Below are 12,304 nucleotides of genomic sequence, written 5' to 3' on the forward strand. Positions count from 1 at the left end.
TCTGCATCTCTGGCCGCCTCTGCTAAATTATTCAGCTTAGTTCAGTTTGCTTTTAATTAACAAAATGCTAATACCGAATTACGTAGACCTGAGGAAAACAAAAAAAAAAAAACAGCGACGCAAACTTTTGCACAGTTGGCAATTTAATCTATTAGAAGTCAAAGGGATGGAGTTGAACAGCGCGGAGTGAGAAAAATAAATAAACTAAACTGAAGTATCAAATATTGGGCTTGGAAAAGTGTCCCAATGCTTCCGTTTCCAATGCTCCTTATGCTGGGTTTCATTTACCCTTGTGCTCTAGCCCCTGGAAATTGCTTTCAGCTAATTTGAGTTCAACATGCAATGGATATACGAGTATGTGTGCCGCCATGCCACACGTACATATGTATGTATTTATGTATGGGTTTCCACGCCATCGGGGTTGTTTGGTTTTCGGATCTGAACGGGTAATGGGTGATGGGCGATGGGTGATGGAAAACCACAGAACAGCAAAGGGTTAAAAGGGGGTGATGGAAAGTAAGTTATAACTGAAATAACAATAAAAATAACATTTGTTTCGGGCTCGAGGAAGTTGGGCACGTGCCTAGGTTTCTATCGGGGAGTGCCAGCGGATTCCCCTCCCTCCTTATAGAGGGTGGGTCAAGTGGACGAGGGGTAGGGGTAGATGTAGGGGTTAAACACAATTGTCGGCACTCGTCACGTTTCATTTTGTGCGTTCACGCGTGCACCGAAAGCATGTGCTCTAAAAACACACAAAATTGTACTTCATTTCCCTGCCAAAGTTAAATCATAAGTTCAAGTTTCGGTTTAACAGGAAAAGAGAAATATTAGTCATTTGGCAAATAGAGGAAAAAGTGACTTACTTTCATTATTTTATCGGGAGATTTAGATTCGAAACATTTTAATAGCGCACAAAATATGTTATTTATTGTATAAACACATTTCTATGTGCAAATATTTATTACAGATGCAATTATATTTCGAATAAGGTCAACTATTTTACCATAAAAGTTGAACTCTACCATTAATGAACATCTTTTTCGGCTTTAAAGCAGCTAACGAAGCGACAAAAAATATTTGTCATATGTCAGGGCAGCGGCAATGTCCACAAATCGAAAAGTGAAGGAAAACCGGGCAAAACCGGGGAAAACCGGGGAAAACAGTGCCGCACACGCCCACCTAAACAAAAGCCGCCCCCGTTTGGCCCCACGTTTTCGTCCTCCTTTGGCCTGTGGACAAAACAGGAGCAACAAAAACAATAATAAAGCCAGCAGCAAATGCCTCTTTGTTGTTGTCACTGCGACAAAATAAACGTCAGGGTGGGATTTTCCCCGCCCAAAGGGGGTTGGGGGTTGGGGGTTGGGGGTTCTAGTTTGGTCCGGGTTGGGCGTGGGGCTTGTGGGGTTTGGGGTTCGTGTCCTCACACAGGAAGCGACACACAAGCTGGCAGGATATTTTATATTTGTGCACCATGTGTGTGTGCGCCAGGGACAGCCATTGTAAATTCCAGCTGCCTTTTCCTCCTTTCCAAACGGATATGCCACGTACGGGGAGCAAAGGGGGAGGAAAGGACGAGAACAAAAAAACAAGGATTCCATGTGTATATGTCCTGGAGCAGGGCGCACAGGATATGCCCTGCCTGTGGTTTGTTTCCTCCCCTCGCCGCCTCTCGTTTGTCGCCTGCACACGGCGCGTATACGTAATGCCTGATAAAATGCGAAATGCGCGAATAAAACGAGTTTCTCCTCTGTGCGCCAAGCCAGGCGGCAAATCAGCTTTAATGGGTGTTCATCCTAAGTCAGCTTTAATTAGGCGTGCGTGTGTGTGTGTGTGTGTGTGTGTGTGCATATTGCAAATTAACAATAAACAATTTTTAATTCAATTTCAATGTGGGCGATGGTCAAACAAAAAAGGGAACAACCTTTCTGCTGGGGTCATCATTAATTTATGCGCCACGCCCATCGTTTCATTTCGTGTAAGTAAAGTGGGTGGTTTCGGTTGCTTTTTTGGCCGCTTTTGGCAGCCACCCTTCCAACTCAATTAATTTGCTCCCATTTCGTTTTTATGCCCGCTGTTGTTGCTTTAATTAGAGGACCTTTTTGCCCATTTCTCCATCCAAGCAGCCTAATGACACAACCGAAATCATTTCCTTCTCCGCTGCTTTTACCCCACTTTCTTTCTCAGCTAATTGACATATGGTAATGACGCTGACGTTGATAATGATCCACACGGTGGAGATGATAATGATAATGACGACGAGGGTGTGAATGTTGCAACCTGTATTTACCAGCTAATGATAGACCCGCGCAGCAAGCTATGTATGCGAAATTAACTTGAACTTGAACCGAGTAAATTGGAATACATTTAAGGGTTAAGGGAACGAACTCATGTAGTGGAAGGCACAGGAAAGTGATTACACACATTAGAGTTGTGCAATCGAGAGACGCAATTGAACAAACGTTAAATGCCATTGCTATAATTATGAATACAAATAATAAATCAAATGGTTTTGTTCAAGCTTCGTCATGTCGCTGAATATTTAACTAGTCGTTTGTCGTTTTTGATAGCTTCCATACACGTATTTTACTATTCCATCAAAGAGAAACGCAGCATTTTAATTGCAAGAGAATATCGCATAAACGGGGGTCATTATATTTGCAAGATTTTTTTTAATTAAAGGTACTTTACTTCTGGTCTTGCGCCGCATTCAGTTAAGCTTTTTTCCCATTTTGTCATTGGCAGCTTGTTTCTGTTGTTTTGGACTGCCTTTTTTCTTGATTGCAATCGTTTCTTTTTTATTTTGCAAATTGCCTGCCAAACACGCCTCCCCAGAAACACCCAAAACCGGCAAACCGACCGTTTCGCCCCGTTTTTCAGAAGTGAACAGCTCGAGCAAGCCTCGCACGCGATTTTAATGACACGGCACTTAAAATTTAATCGAGCAAACTGCATTGCTTCGATATAAGAGGAGCGAGCGTATAAACACATACGTGTAAACCAAACCCTACCCCATTTCCTCCCATTCGGCATTGATTATTGTTTTCGTGCATATTTGATTTGTTGGCTGATTTTTCATTTTTCATTTTTCATTCGCTGCTGTACTTTCTGCTACGTTAATTGCACACAATGCCAACATGCTGACCATTGTGATAAGTTTTTCTTTTACCACCCTGCACTTTTCACGCCAGAATCCCAAATGAAAATATTGAATAATTGGGGCGGTAGAAATAATGATTTTCTGTGGTCTAGCTTAAAATGCTATCAAAATCATTTTAAAATGCTATCAAAATCATTTCAAAATGTTAGAACGCTATTAAAAGGTCTATAAATATTACAATGTTTTTTATATAATTGGAAAGTCTCTATGAATGAGTGAGTACTTTAATGATTTCCGTTTTGGCCACCTTGTCAAGTATTTAATGTTCCTGCTGCTGTTCTCGTGCGGTGAGGACATTGACCAGGTGACCATTGAAAGGTGGAAACTTTGGCACCCAATGACCAGAAACCGCAGGCAGGACGACGGGGCGTGGCATTCCGCCCACAAATTGAGGTGGCACACACGACGCAAACAAACAAGCATGCCGCATGCACTTTAAAGCCAATTGAAAGAGAAAATCGAATGGGAAAAGAGTGAACTGGGGGAATTTCCTGCATTGCCAGCTATTGTTTGAGCAGCATTTGCATTGATGATTTACAACAACAGGCATTTCATTTAGCAAATTTATTGCATGTATATGTTGTTGTTTCGGTTGCTGTTGCATTTCATGCATCGTGAAGCATGAAACAGCTCGCGAGCAGCAACATGAAAATTAACAGCGTACAAAAAAAAAAAAGAAATAAATGCAACAAAAATGAAAACGGAAAGGAAAACGGAAAGGAAAACGGCGCCCAGGGGCATTCATAAATTTCAATTGTGCACTGCGCTTTTGTGGATTGTGGTATTGAAATGCTTGACATTAATTAACAGCAAATAAATTAAATTACACTTCTGCCGTGAATGAACTCTTGCAATATTGTACAAGAATGTCGCCATATTATTCTTACCCTATTCAACGAATAACGATAATTACACATCATTATGACGTTCGAGAAGGCTTGCCAAAAAAAAAAAGAAATGTACATGCAAGTATAGTATACCACAAGCGTCCCACATAAATCTTTCAGTACTCGGTGGGAAATTGGCAAAGTTCCCAAAGAGCTGTGCTCGAAATTTGAACGGCCAGTGACAGGTTTACCCCGAATTTTACATATTCATCCATTTAGAATATTTGGCTCTTCAATTTAGAACGTTTGAATGCTCTTGTTTGGCTCTTGATGGCACATTAATGCCAGTAAATCTTTGGAGCATTTACGTTATTATATCGAGGGATTATGTGATTAGGGCCGAGTGTTGATTTTCCGTCCACAAACCGCGTTTGATCTTCTCAGCGGGAAGTGACGATTGAAAATCGCTTTTCCCACCAGATGCTGTTTGTTTTCTTTTTCGTACTTGCAGCACGCAAATGAAAATTGCTAGAATCCCCCCAAATTCGATTATTTATTCATTTTAAACAGAACAACGACAAGAACGGAATAAATTGGAAGAAAAACCCCAAATCAGAAGCGGAAGCAGCCACAGTTTCTTTTCCCCGAATTTCAATAATAAATGAGTAATAGCATCGGAAATTCGAAATGAAATGTGGAATATTCCCAGGGAGAACTTATTGCCATTTCGCATAAGCCTAATCAAACACACTCATTTGTCAATACAATGCCAGGGGGCTTTGGTGGGTTAATTAAGAAAAAGGGCTGTCTATCATGGGACTAAGGTGTGGAGTCTCCAGTTTGATAATAATAGCTCCGGCTTATTGTGTTTCAATTACTGCCGGTTCCACGCCACCTTTCGGACCTGCCCTAACAAGCGCCCCTGTGCTGTACGGCGGGGATATCCAGATAGCGATGGTCGCGTGACTCACGAGCAAGGAAATATCGCAAGAACAAATGAATTTCTAGTGATTTTATCAATAAAATCATGTTATATTGTTGTATTATATTAACTATCTGGCCATATTTGGACAAATTCACTCACATATCTAAGAAGACTTCTCACATGGATATAGTGGTTTTTAGAAAGAAGAGGGGTACAAAAACCTCACTCATGACTCCTGACCGTTTACATACATATCCTAAATATCGCTAAACACACTTGGCAAACGTATGCCAAAGATTTCAATCATCTCAACCTAATTACCCAACCAAGGAGCTAGCGTTGAATGGGGCAACACTTTTCGGATAGTTTGCCAGTGTCAAACGGAAAAGTGCCGGGTAAACCAGTCACGTATAGTTCGAGTATGTAATCACGCACACACCTCTGGCCCAGGTTTGTAGATGCCTTTTACATATCTGATATCCCGCAAAAACAGAGAGCTTGGGCCGGTGTGTCTGCCCATTCATTGCCATGTTTGCCCACGTCGTCGCCAGTCGTAAAATGCAAATTGCATGCAATCAACGCGTTTTTCGTTTAATTATTATGAGAATTTTGTGTTTTATTTTTTTTTGCCCCCTCCTCCTGTATTTTTTGTACTTTTTCGCTGGCACGGAACGTGCCAAGTGCCATTCGCATACAGCAAACGGCGGCAGCAAAAACAACTTGATCCGCCCGGCGGATTTTCAGATACAGTACCGGGTATTATCGGCCTTTGTCTGGGCCGCCTGGGGGCTGCCATTTTCAATTAAATTACCGGGCATTGGGCGCAAATTGCGCTGGGTCGTCCACACAGTAGCATCTCGCTATTCCATGCAGTATATACACATACATAGATGTAGGTTTGGGCAGGAATAAAATTCCACTCTAATTAATTTACATCAATTATCGGTTTCGCAATACTACACCTCCAATTGGGGGTCACTAATTAATATAATACTGGCTGCCGCTTTGCGCCACGTGATCTACAAGTACATGCAAGTTGAACAAAGTTGTGAATTGTGCGAGCATTAACTTAAATTTAGACTTCATTCAAAAATGACAGAGTCGTTTTATTTTTGCTGTTTATTTAATCAGCAGCCACTCGCTGACTTTGCTTTAATTTATCGCAGTTTTTGGGCAAGAGACATTGAACTCGAAAGTGTGTGAAGGCATTTTATATATTTGTTTCTCTTTCGGTTTCAGTTTCTGTTTCTGTTTAAGGCGTGGGCGGTCGGCAATGAAATGCAAATGTTGGCTAAATAAATGAGCAGGGAAATATGTTAATTGGAACATTGACAGCTAAGTGATTTTTTCGTTGATTCCGAGAACAAATTTCTGGGGCTTGAGTTTAGTAAATGCTGCAATTGTTGGCGTTCCAATTCGTCAGTGGATGGATGTAGTATAAAATCTGGCAAACGAAAAATGACGTCAGGTTTCTGTGCTTACACAATGTATAAATATATAAACTTAGCACTTAAATAAACAACAATGTTTATTCGCACACTTCCCTTTCTAATAATAATAATATAGTGGGCAAATAGCCACGGAATAAATGGTAATTATGAGGCAAATTAATTATAACTTCAAGATATACTTTTATTTTTACCTTTTAGAACCAAACAGAACCTTTTACATAAAACTTAGAAGCAATCTTTCATTTTATTTGGAGTGGGTAAAAACCAGTTAAATAAAACTATTGCAACCAAATCAGGGCATCTCGCACACAACTGACTCCTGTGGACGTGAAAAGAGCGCCAAGAATTTTCCATAAAAAGGCATTCTCAATTTGGTTTCGGAATTCTCATACTTCACAGTACGTGACTGGGAGTTGTAATCTGCAGGAAGGAGCGAAAACCACATAACACGCACACCACTCGAATGGACAATAATATTTGAATTGCAAAATGGAGTGGACAAAACACAAATATAATTTGTGCAGTATATGCAAAATTGATTAGATTGGGTGCGGTTTGGCCTGGAACAATGTTCGCTTTATGGAAAATTGAAATTAGTTGACTTCATCCCAATCCCCGTCCACACAGGAACACACAAGGCTGACACATTAAATGGCATGCATAATTGAATTATCGAGTGGGTGAATTGTGGGTAAAATGGCCTGAATGGAATCCCGATACCACATATACATACTCGCACAACAATGAAGGTGTTTTGCGGGCTCCAATTTTGTCCAGTTGAAACAATTCCATGTCAATTGCAGGGCGTAATTAAATGGAGTAGACGCCCTATACTTCCTGGTGTGTTTGTTTGTTCCAAATTTAATAGTATTGCCCGAGGCGTTTGCATACGTGAGTATCTCGGTTTCTGTGTGGATTTACGAGCCATTCACAACATTCCCAACCGACAATGCAAATTGCAATCCTGCTTGTCCTGTTCGTCCTGTCGCCTGTCTGCTGCTGGTCCTGTGGAAAACTGCTTGTGTATGCACATATGCAAGTCAAATAAACGTAATAATAAAATTGTTGCACACACCCCCTGGCCCTGGCTGTGCCACGCAAATGAGCAGGACGGCAAGTTGCCACTTTGGGGGTGAGTGCATGTATCCGATACACGCATTTTCAATGCATTATGCATAATGCATTATGCATATAGGATAGGTTCTATACCATAGAACCCTGCAACATAAGAAGCTTTGCAATTGAAAGTTCATCAACTTTATCGTACTATTAAAATATATCAATGCCCAACTGAATAAACTCCATTTAAGCTGTAGAAATATGTTTTTTCTTCTTTCAATGGAATTTAGAATTTGCATAAGCCTTTTCTTTTCGAATGTGATTGAAGGGTGGAAAACACTTCACCGCACGTACCTGAGTTAATCACTCGACGGCCAGCGAGCGAGGAAAGGGAAAACAAAGCGCTAAAATAACAATTTAACAACTTGTTCAAGACGAGCAACTTTGCCTCCACCTGTCATCCCGCCGCGTCCATGCCCACTTACCCTTACCACCTTTCACCACCCTCCACCAAGCCGGTAAAAGCGCTCAACCTCGTTATTGTCATTACCATTATATGAATGTATGCATGAACAATGCCCGGGTAATTATTGTTTTGGGGACAGACAGGGGCGATTGCGTGACTCGGGCACATTTGTTTTGTTTACGGAAAGTAATTGCAAAAGTTGTTTCAATTTTGCCCAACAGCGATAGCAAGCCAACCGAGAGGGTTAACAACAATCGCTCTCGCTCCTGTAATTTGTAAAGCCAAAAAATGAAAAGAAAAAAAAAAATACTGGGCATTGGAGCAGGCAAACAATGCATAATTGGCATCAGCTTAATGCTTTAACTTGCCGAGTGCCAGTGGCAAAGGAAAATAAAATGAAATGCAAACTGCAAAATGCAAAAAGCAAAAAGCAAAATGCTACCAACCGCCCACCCAAAAAACAGCATCAAAAACGCATTTACCCCGCCCACACAAACGATGGCGTTGGGCGAAAAGTTTTTAGTTCAACGGGGTAGCGAAAAATATAAAAAGGAAAACTATATGTGTGTATATACAAAAAAATTGTAAAATAGTGAGATGGGCGTGTGGGAGTGGCCAACGTTTATTTTGTGCCATTTTCTTCGTTGCTTTGTTTAAATTACAATTTTCTTCTGCTGTGCGCTCTCTTTTTCGGCACTTTTTCCCCCGCGCTGCACATCCGGCGCAAAAAGTGCATGAAAAGCGCAAAAATGGCACAACTACTATATATCTTCTTCCTCTTCCTCTTCTTTATTTTTTACTTTTGTAGCTGCACTGCATAGGAAAAAAGAAGACGAAGAAGGGGAGAAGCAGAACAAGTCGGACAGGCGGACTGGCATTCAGTCATTTTAGCATTTCAGCCGTTCAGTCAGCGAGTCATTCGCATGTTTTCCTGTTGGTTAGGGTGATTCAGGGGATTACCAGCGAGGAAAATCTAATTCCAATGTCAAAAACTGCCTAAATATGAAACCGTTTGGTTTTTAAGGTAACACTATTTTTACAGAGTGACCAGCTTAATATGGAATGCAATAATTGGATTATGCTGCGAACAATAAACAAACAGATTACTCAGCCTTAGCTAAAATGCAAATTAAATGGAGTTTAAAAGTACAAAATACATAGAATTTTTATGGTTGACGCACCCTGACAGATGCGCCTCAGTTTATTCAGATCCGCTCTTGCCTCTCCGTTTTCCTCTTATGCAAAAAACGCAAAAATATGTTTTTTTCCGAGCATTTTGGACGAAAATGTTTGTGAATTATTTAAGGGAAAACCAAAGCATCACAAACTAAACAAAAAGTGAATGTGCAGCAATAGGAGGATGCTGTTGTGGGGCACTTAAAATTTAACATGCTAAATGAATTTAAGGCAGAATTTGCTATTTTTCATCTTTCCATTTATTCGCTTTCATCAGTATCATGCCATACATTTTCGATTTATTATGTGTGCGTCACTGGGAAAGCTTTTAATTGAACATTTAATGAATGTAGTTATTTAATTCCAATTGTAATTAATTGAATACTTTTATTGTTGTCTCGTTGCAGGTCGGTATTCAATTACTCTGATTTTAATCCATATTCTCAATGAATGGTGCGTAAGATACAATCATTTATTTTACAAAAGTGATCTGGTTTGTAGTAATTGCTATTAGAATGTTAATTATTGAAAATAATGTTATCCTGCACAAAAATGTAGTTCAATTGAATTGCCCATTTGAATAGCATTTTCTGGTATTTGCTTTCCCATTGCATGCGACTTTCTCCCTGACTGAGCAAATCGGAAAATGAAGGGACAAAGAGTGAGTGCGTCATTGAGATAAATAGCCAGAGCATTTGGCAAATTGAAATCAAATCAATAGCGGCAAATCAAATTGAAGTCTCGCAGCGAAAAAATCCGAAAACACGAATCAAACTTTGACTGGGCAATGGGAGAGGGGAAAGGGGAAAAGAGGAAAGGGAAAAATCCGAAAGTGCGCCAAATGCAACTAAGCGATACATAATACCGTAAGGAAAACAGAAATCCCCACCAAAACCCCCAAAACCGCGCCGATGCCTGCCAGATAAAAGATGATTGAATGCAACTGGCTGGCGCTGAGTCCACGAATTCCCCGCCAAAAATCCCCAGTCTTCTTGTCTGATTAACATAAATCGTGCTGGCTGCCGCTACCCGACTGACTATATCTTATTTCGATTTTTTCCCTCGCCTTTGGTTTGTTTAGCTTCTTTTTTTTGTTTTTTTTTTGACTTGGCTCGGTTTTGTTTTGTTTGGTTTTTCTTTCTCTCAAATGAACTACGGGCTTATGCAAAAGCTCAGATGGCGGCACAGGCAGCAGCAGAAATTGAATGGAAGCGAGCTGAAGAATAAAAAATAAATAAAAACGAAAGGCACCACTGAAATAAAATTCAGATGGGGGAAGGAGCATGGAGCTCCAGCAGGAGTTGGTCGTCCACGTTGATGGTGGATAGGTGGATGGGGGATAGTGGATAGTGTATACTGTATAGTGGATAGTGTATAGTGGACAGTGGGTATGGAGTGGTGGGCAGCGGCAACACAACACATTAGTGCCTGCCTGCTGACTTTTATTGCAATCGCAGGTCTCCAATTCAGCGCAGTCTGCAACTTCGAATACGGAGGCCAAAACTTAACCCATTTTCACACCAGCTGTTTAAAAGTGACTGATTTAAAACAGTTTACAATTAACTTAATTTAAATTGTCTATATTGGTTAAACACTAAAGTTCAACCTAAAGATCATCATACAGAGAAATTGTCTTTAACTTAGGAAAATATGGTTCTTAGAACGCATTAGGCCAAATAAAAATCAAAATGATAATGACCATCCAATAAAGTTACCAGCATTATGCATACATGTCGAGTTGCTCCCAAAAGCGGTGGATAAAACCAATTTGAGTTGCAACAATGTAGACCTCCTTTGTCCTGAAAATCGAATCTTTTTAAAAGCAATCGAAAATCGAAACCAGTGACGGGTTAAACTTTTTGCTGATGAGCATGAGAATGATGTTGCTGTCGGGCTCCTCTGGCTTTCATCCTTTGGCTTCCCTTGGTTTATTTTTTATCTTTTTGTTCATTTTGGTTGTGGTTTTTTTTTTTTTGTTTCTTGATTTTTGTCTTTCCCTCACTTTGGTTTGAACTTCATTGTTGGCTCGCTTAAAATTCCAAACAGCAAATTGCAACTGCCAACAATTTCGAGGCTATCAGTGGCATAGCATCAGGCAACCACGTCGCTGGTGGCTGCTGCTTCTGCTGTTGCTGCTGCTGCTGCTGGTGGAGATGCCGATGTTGCTCCTACCACTGGCAGTAATTTTATGCAAGATGCTATCTCAACACACCTCAACACGCCTGCTGGTGGAGAGGCAGAGAAATGCATGTAAGCCATTTCACTGGGTTCTGCTTCTTGGCCATGCTTGGCCCGCTGTTGTTGCTGTTGCTGTTGCAAGTATGACAAACAGCCTGCTGCCGTCTTTTGAATGGAATTCAATTCCCATGCAGCAGGGGCAGCGGCGGCACAGCAGCAACCCTAGACGTCTCTCACATCTCGTGCCTTTTGTCTGCCTTTTATCTGCTGATGATGCTGCCTTCGTTGCTGCGGCTGTTGCTGCTGCTGCTGCTGCTGCGGCGGCTGCTGCTTCTCGGCACAGCAATACTTGTTTAGCTTGTTTGCCGCCGCTGCTGCTGCTGCAGTTATTGCCATTGTATCTTGATGCCTTTCAAGTGCCAATTGTGCGACCGCCCGAACCTTTTTATTTCAGTTTTTTCCCCCATTTTTTTTTCTTTTTGCGAGACAAACTCATTGCTTATTTAATTTAAGGTGGGAATTTCAGCGTTTTCCCCTTCTTTACTTTTGTGTCACGAGCGAATTTATTCAAATTGAGTTGATAATAGCTGCGCTACAGCTACTGCTGTTGCTGCCGGCACTGCTATTCAAGTGTTAATTGTTGTCGGCACCCTTTTTGAGGATCTGAGAAGATTTGCTGAGTATTTAATAAATATTTGCACAGCACAACAACGACTGTCAGGTTTAATCAACAATGGGAACAGCATTTGCTCTCTTATGGCCAGTAGCTCTAGCTCTAGTCCCCAGTAATTCACGATTTCCTGCTGTAATTGAAAAGATACCAAGACAAGTTGCTGCTGCTGTTGCTGCTACTACGCCAGCAACATTTCAACCAGTCGACGGCAGTCGCGGTAGTGCATTAATTATTCATGAGTTGTCGCGCAGGCGACATTGCAGCTACAGCTACAGCTACAGCAGCAACAGCAACATTAGCAGCAGCAACAACTCAGAGACAGCGGCAACATAATTATTCATGCGCGCTTATCGCCAGAAAGGTAGGCAACACCATTTTAACCACAAGCGGAT

At 41.1% G+C, this 12,304-nt stretch overlaps 2 protein-coding genes across 3 annotated transcripts in view; one reads left to right on the top strand and one right to left on the bottom strand.

The window, feature by feature from the left end:
• The window catches only part of LOC6547071 (mucin-19), a 77,748-nt gene that overhangs the window by 33,755 nt on the left and 31,689 nt on the right, over nucleotides 1–12,304 (top strand). The gene's annotated exons all lie outside the window — the stretch shown is intronic.
• LOC6547087 (GATA zinc finger domain-containing protein 11) lies at nucleotides 11,462–11,635 on the bottom strand. The gene has a single exon (XM_001974623.1). It carries the CDS (start codon nucleotides 11,633–11,635, stop codon nucleotides 11,462–11,464), a length of 174 nt encoding a protein of 57 aa, XP_001974659.1.

The sequence above is a fragment of the Drosophila erecta genome, unplaced genomic scaffold, assembly GCF_003286155.1.
Source record: "Drosophila erecta strain 14021-0224.00,06,07 unplaced genomic scaffold, DereRS2 tig00000092-arrow-pilon, whole genome shotgun sequence".
Classification (NCBI taxonomy): domain Eukaryota; kingdom Metazoa; phylum Arthropoda; class Insecta; order Diptera; family Drosophilidae; genus Drosophila; species Drosophila erecta.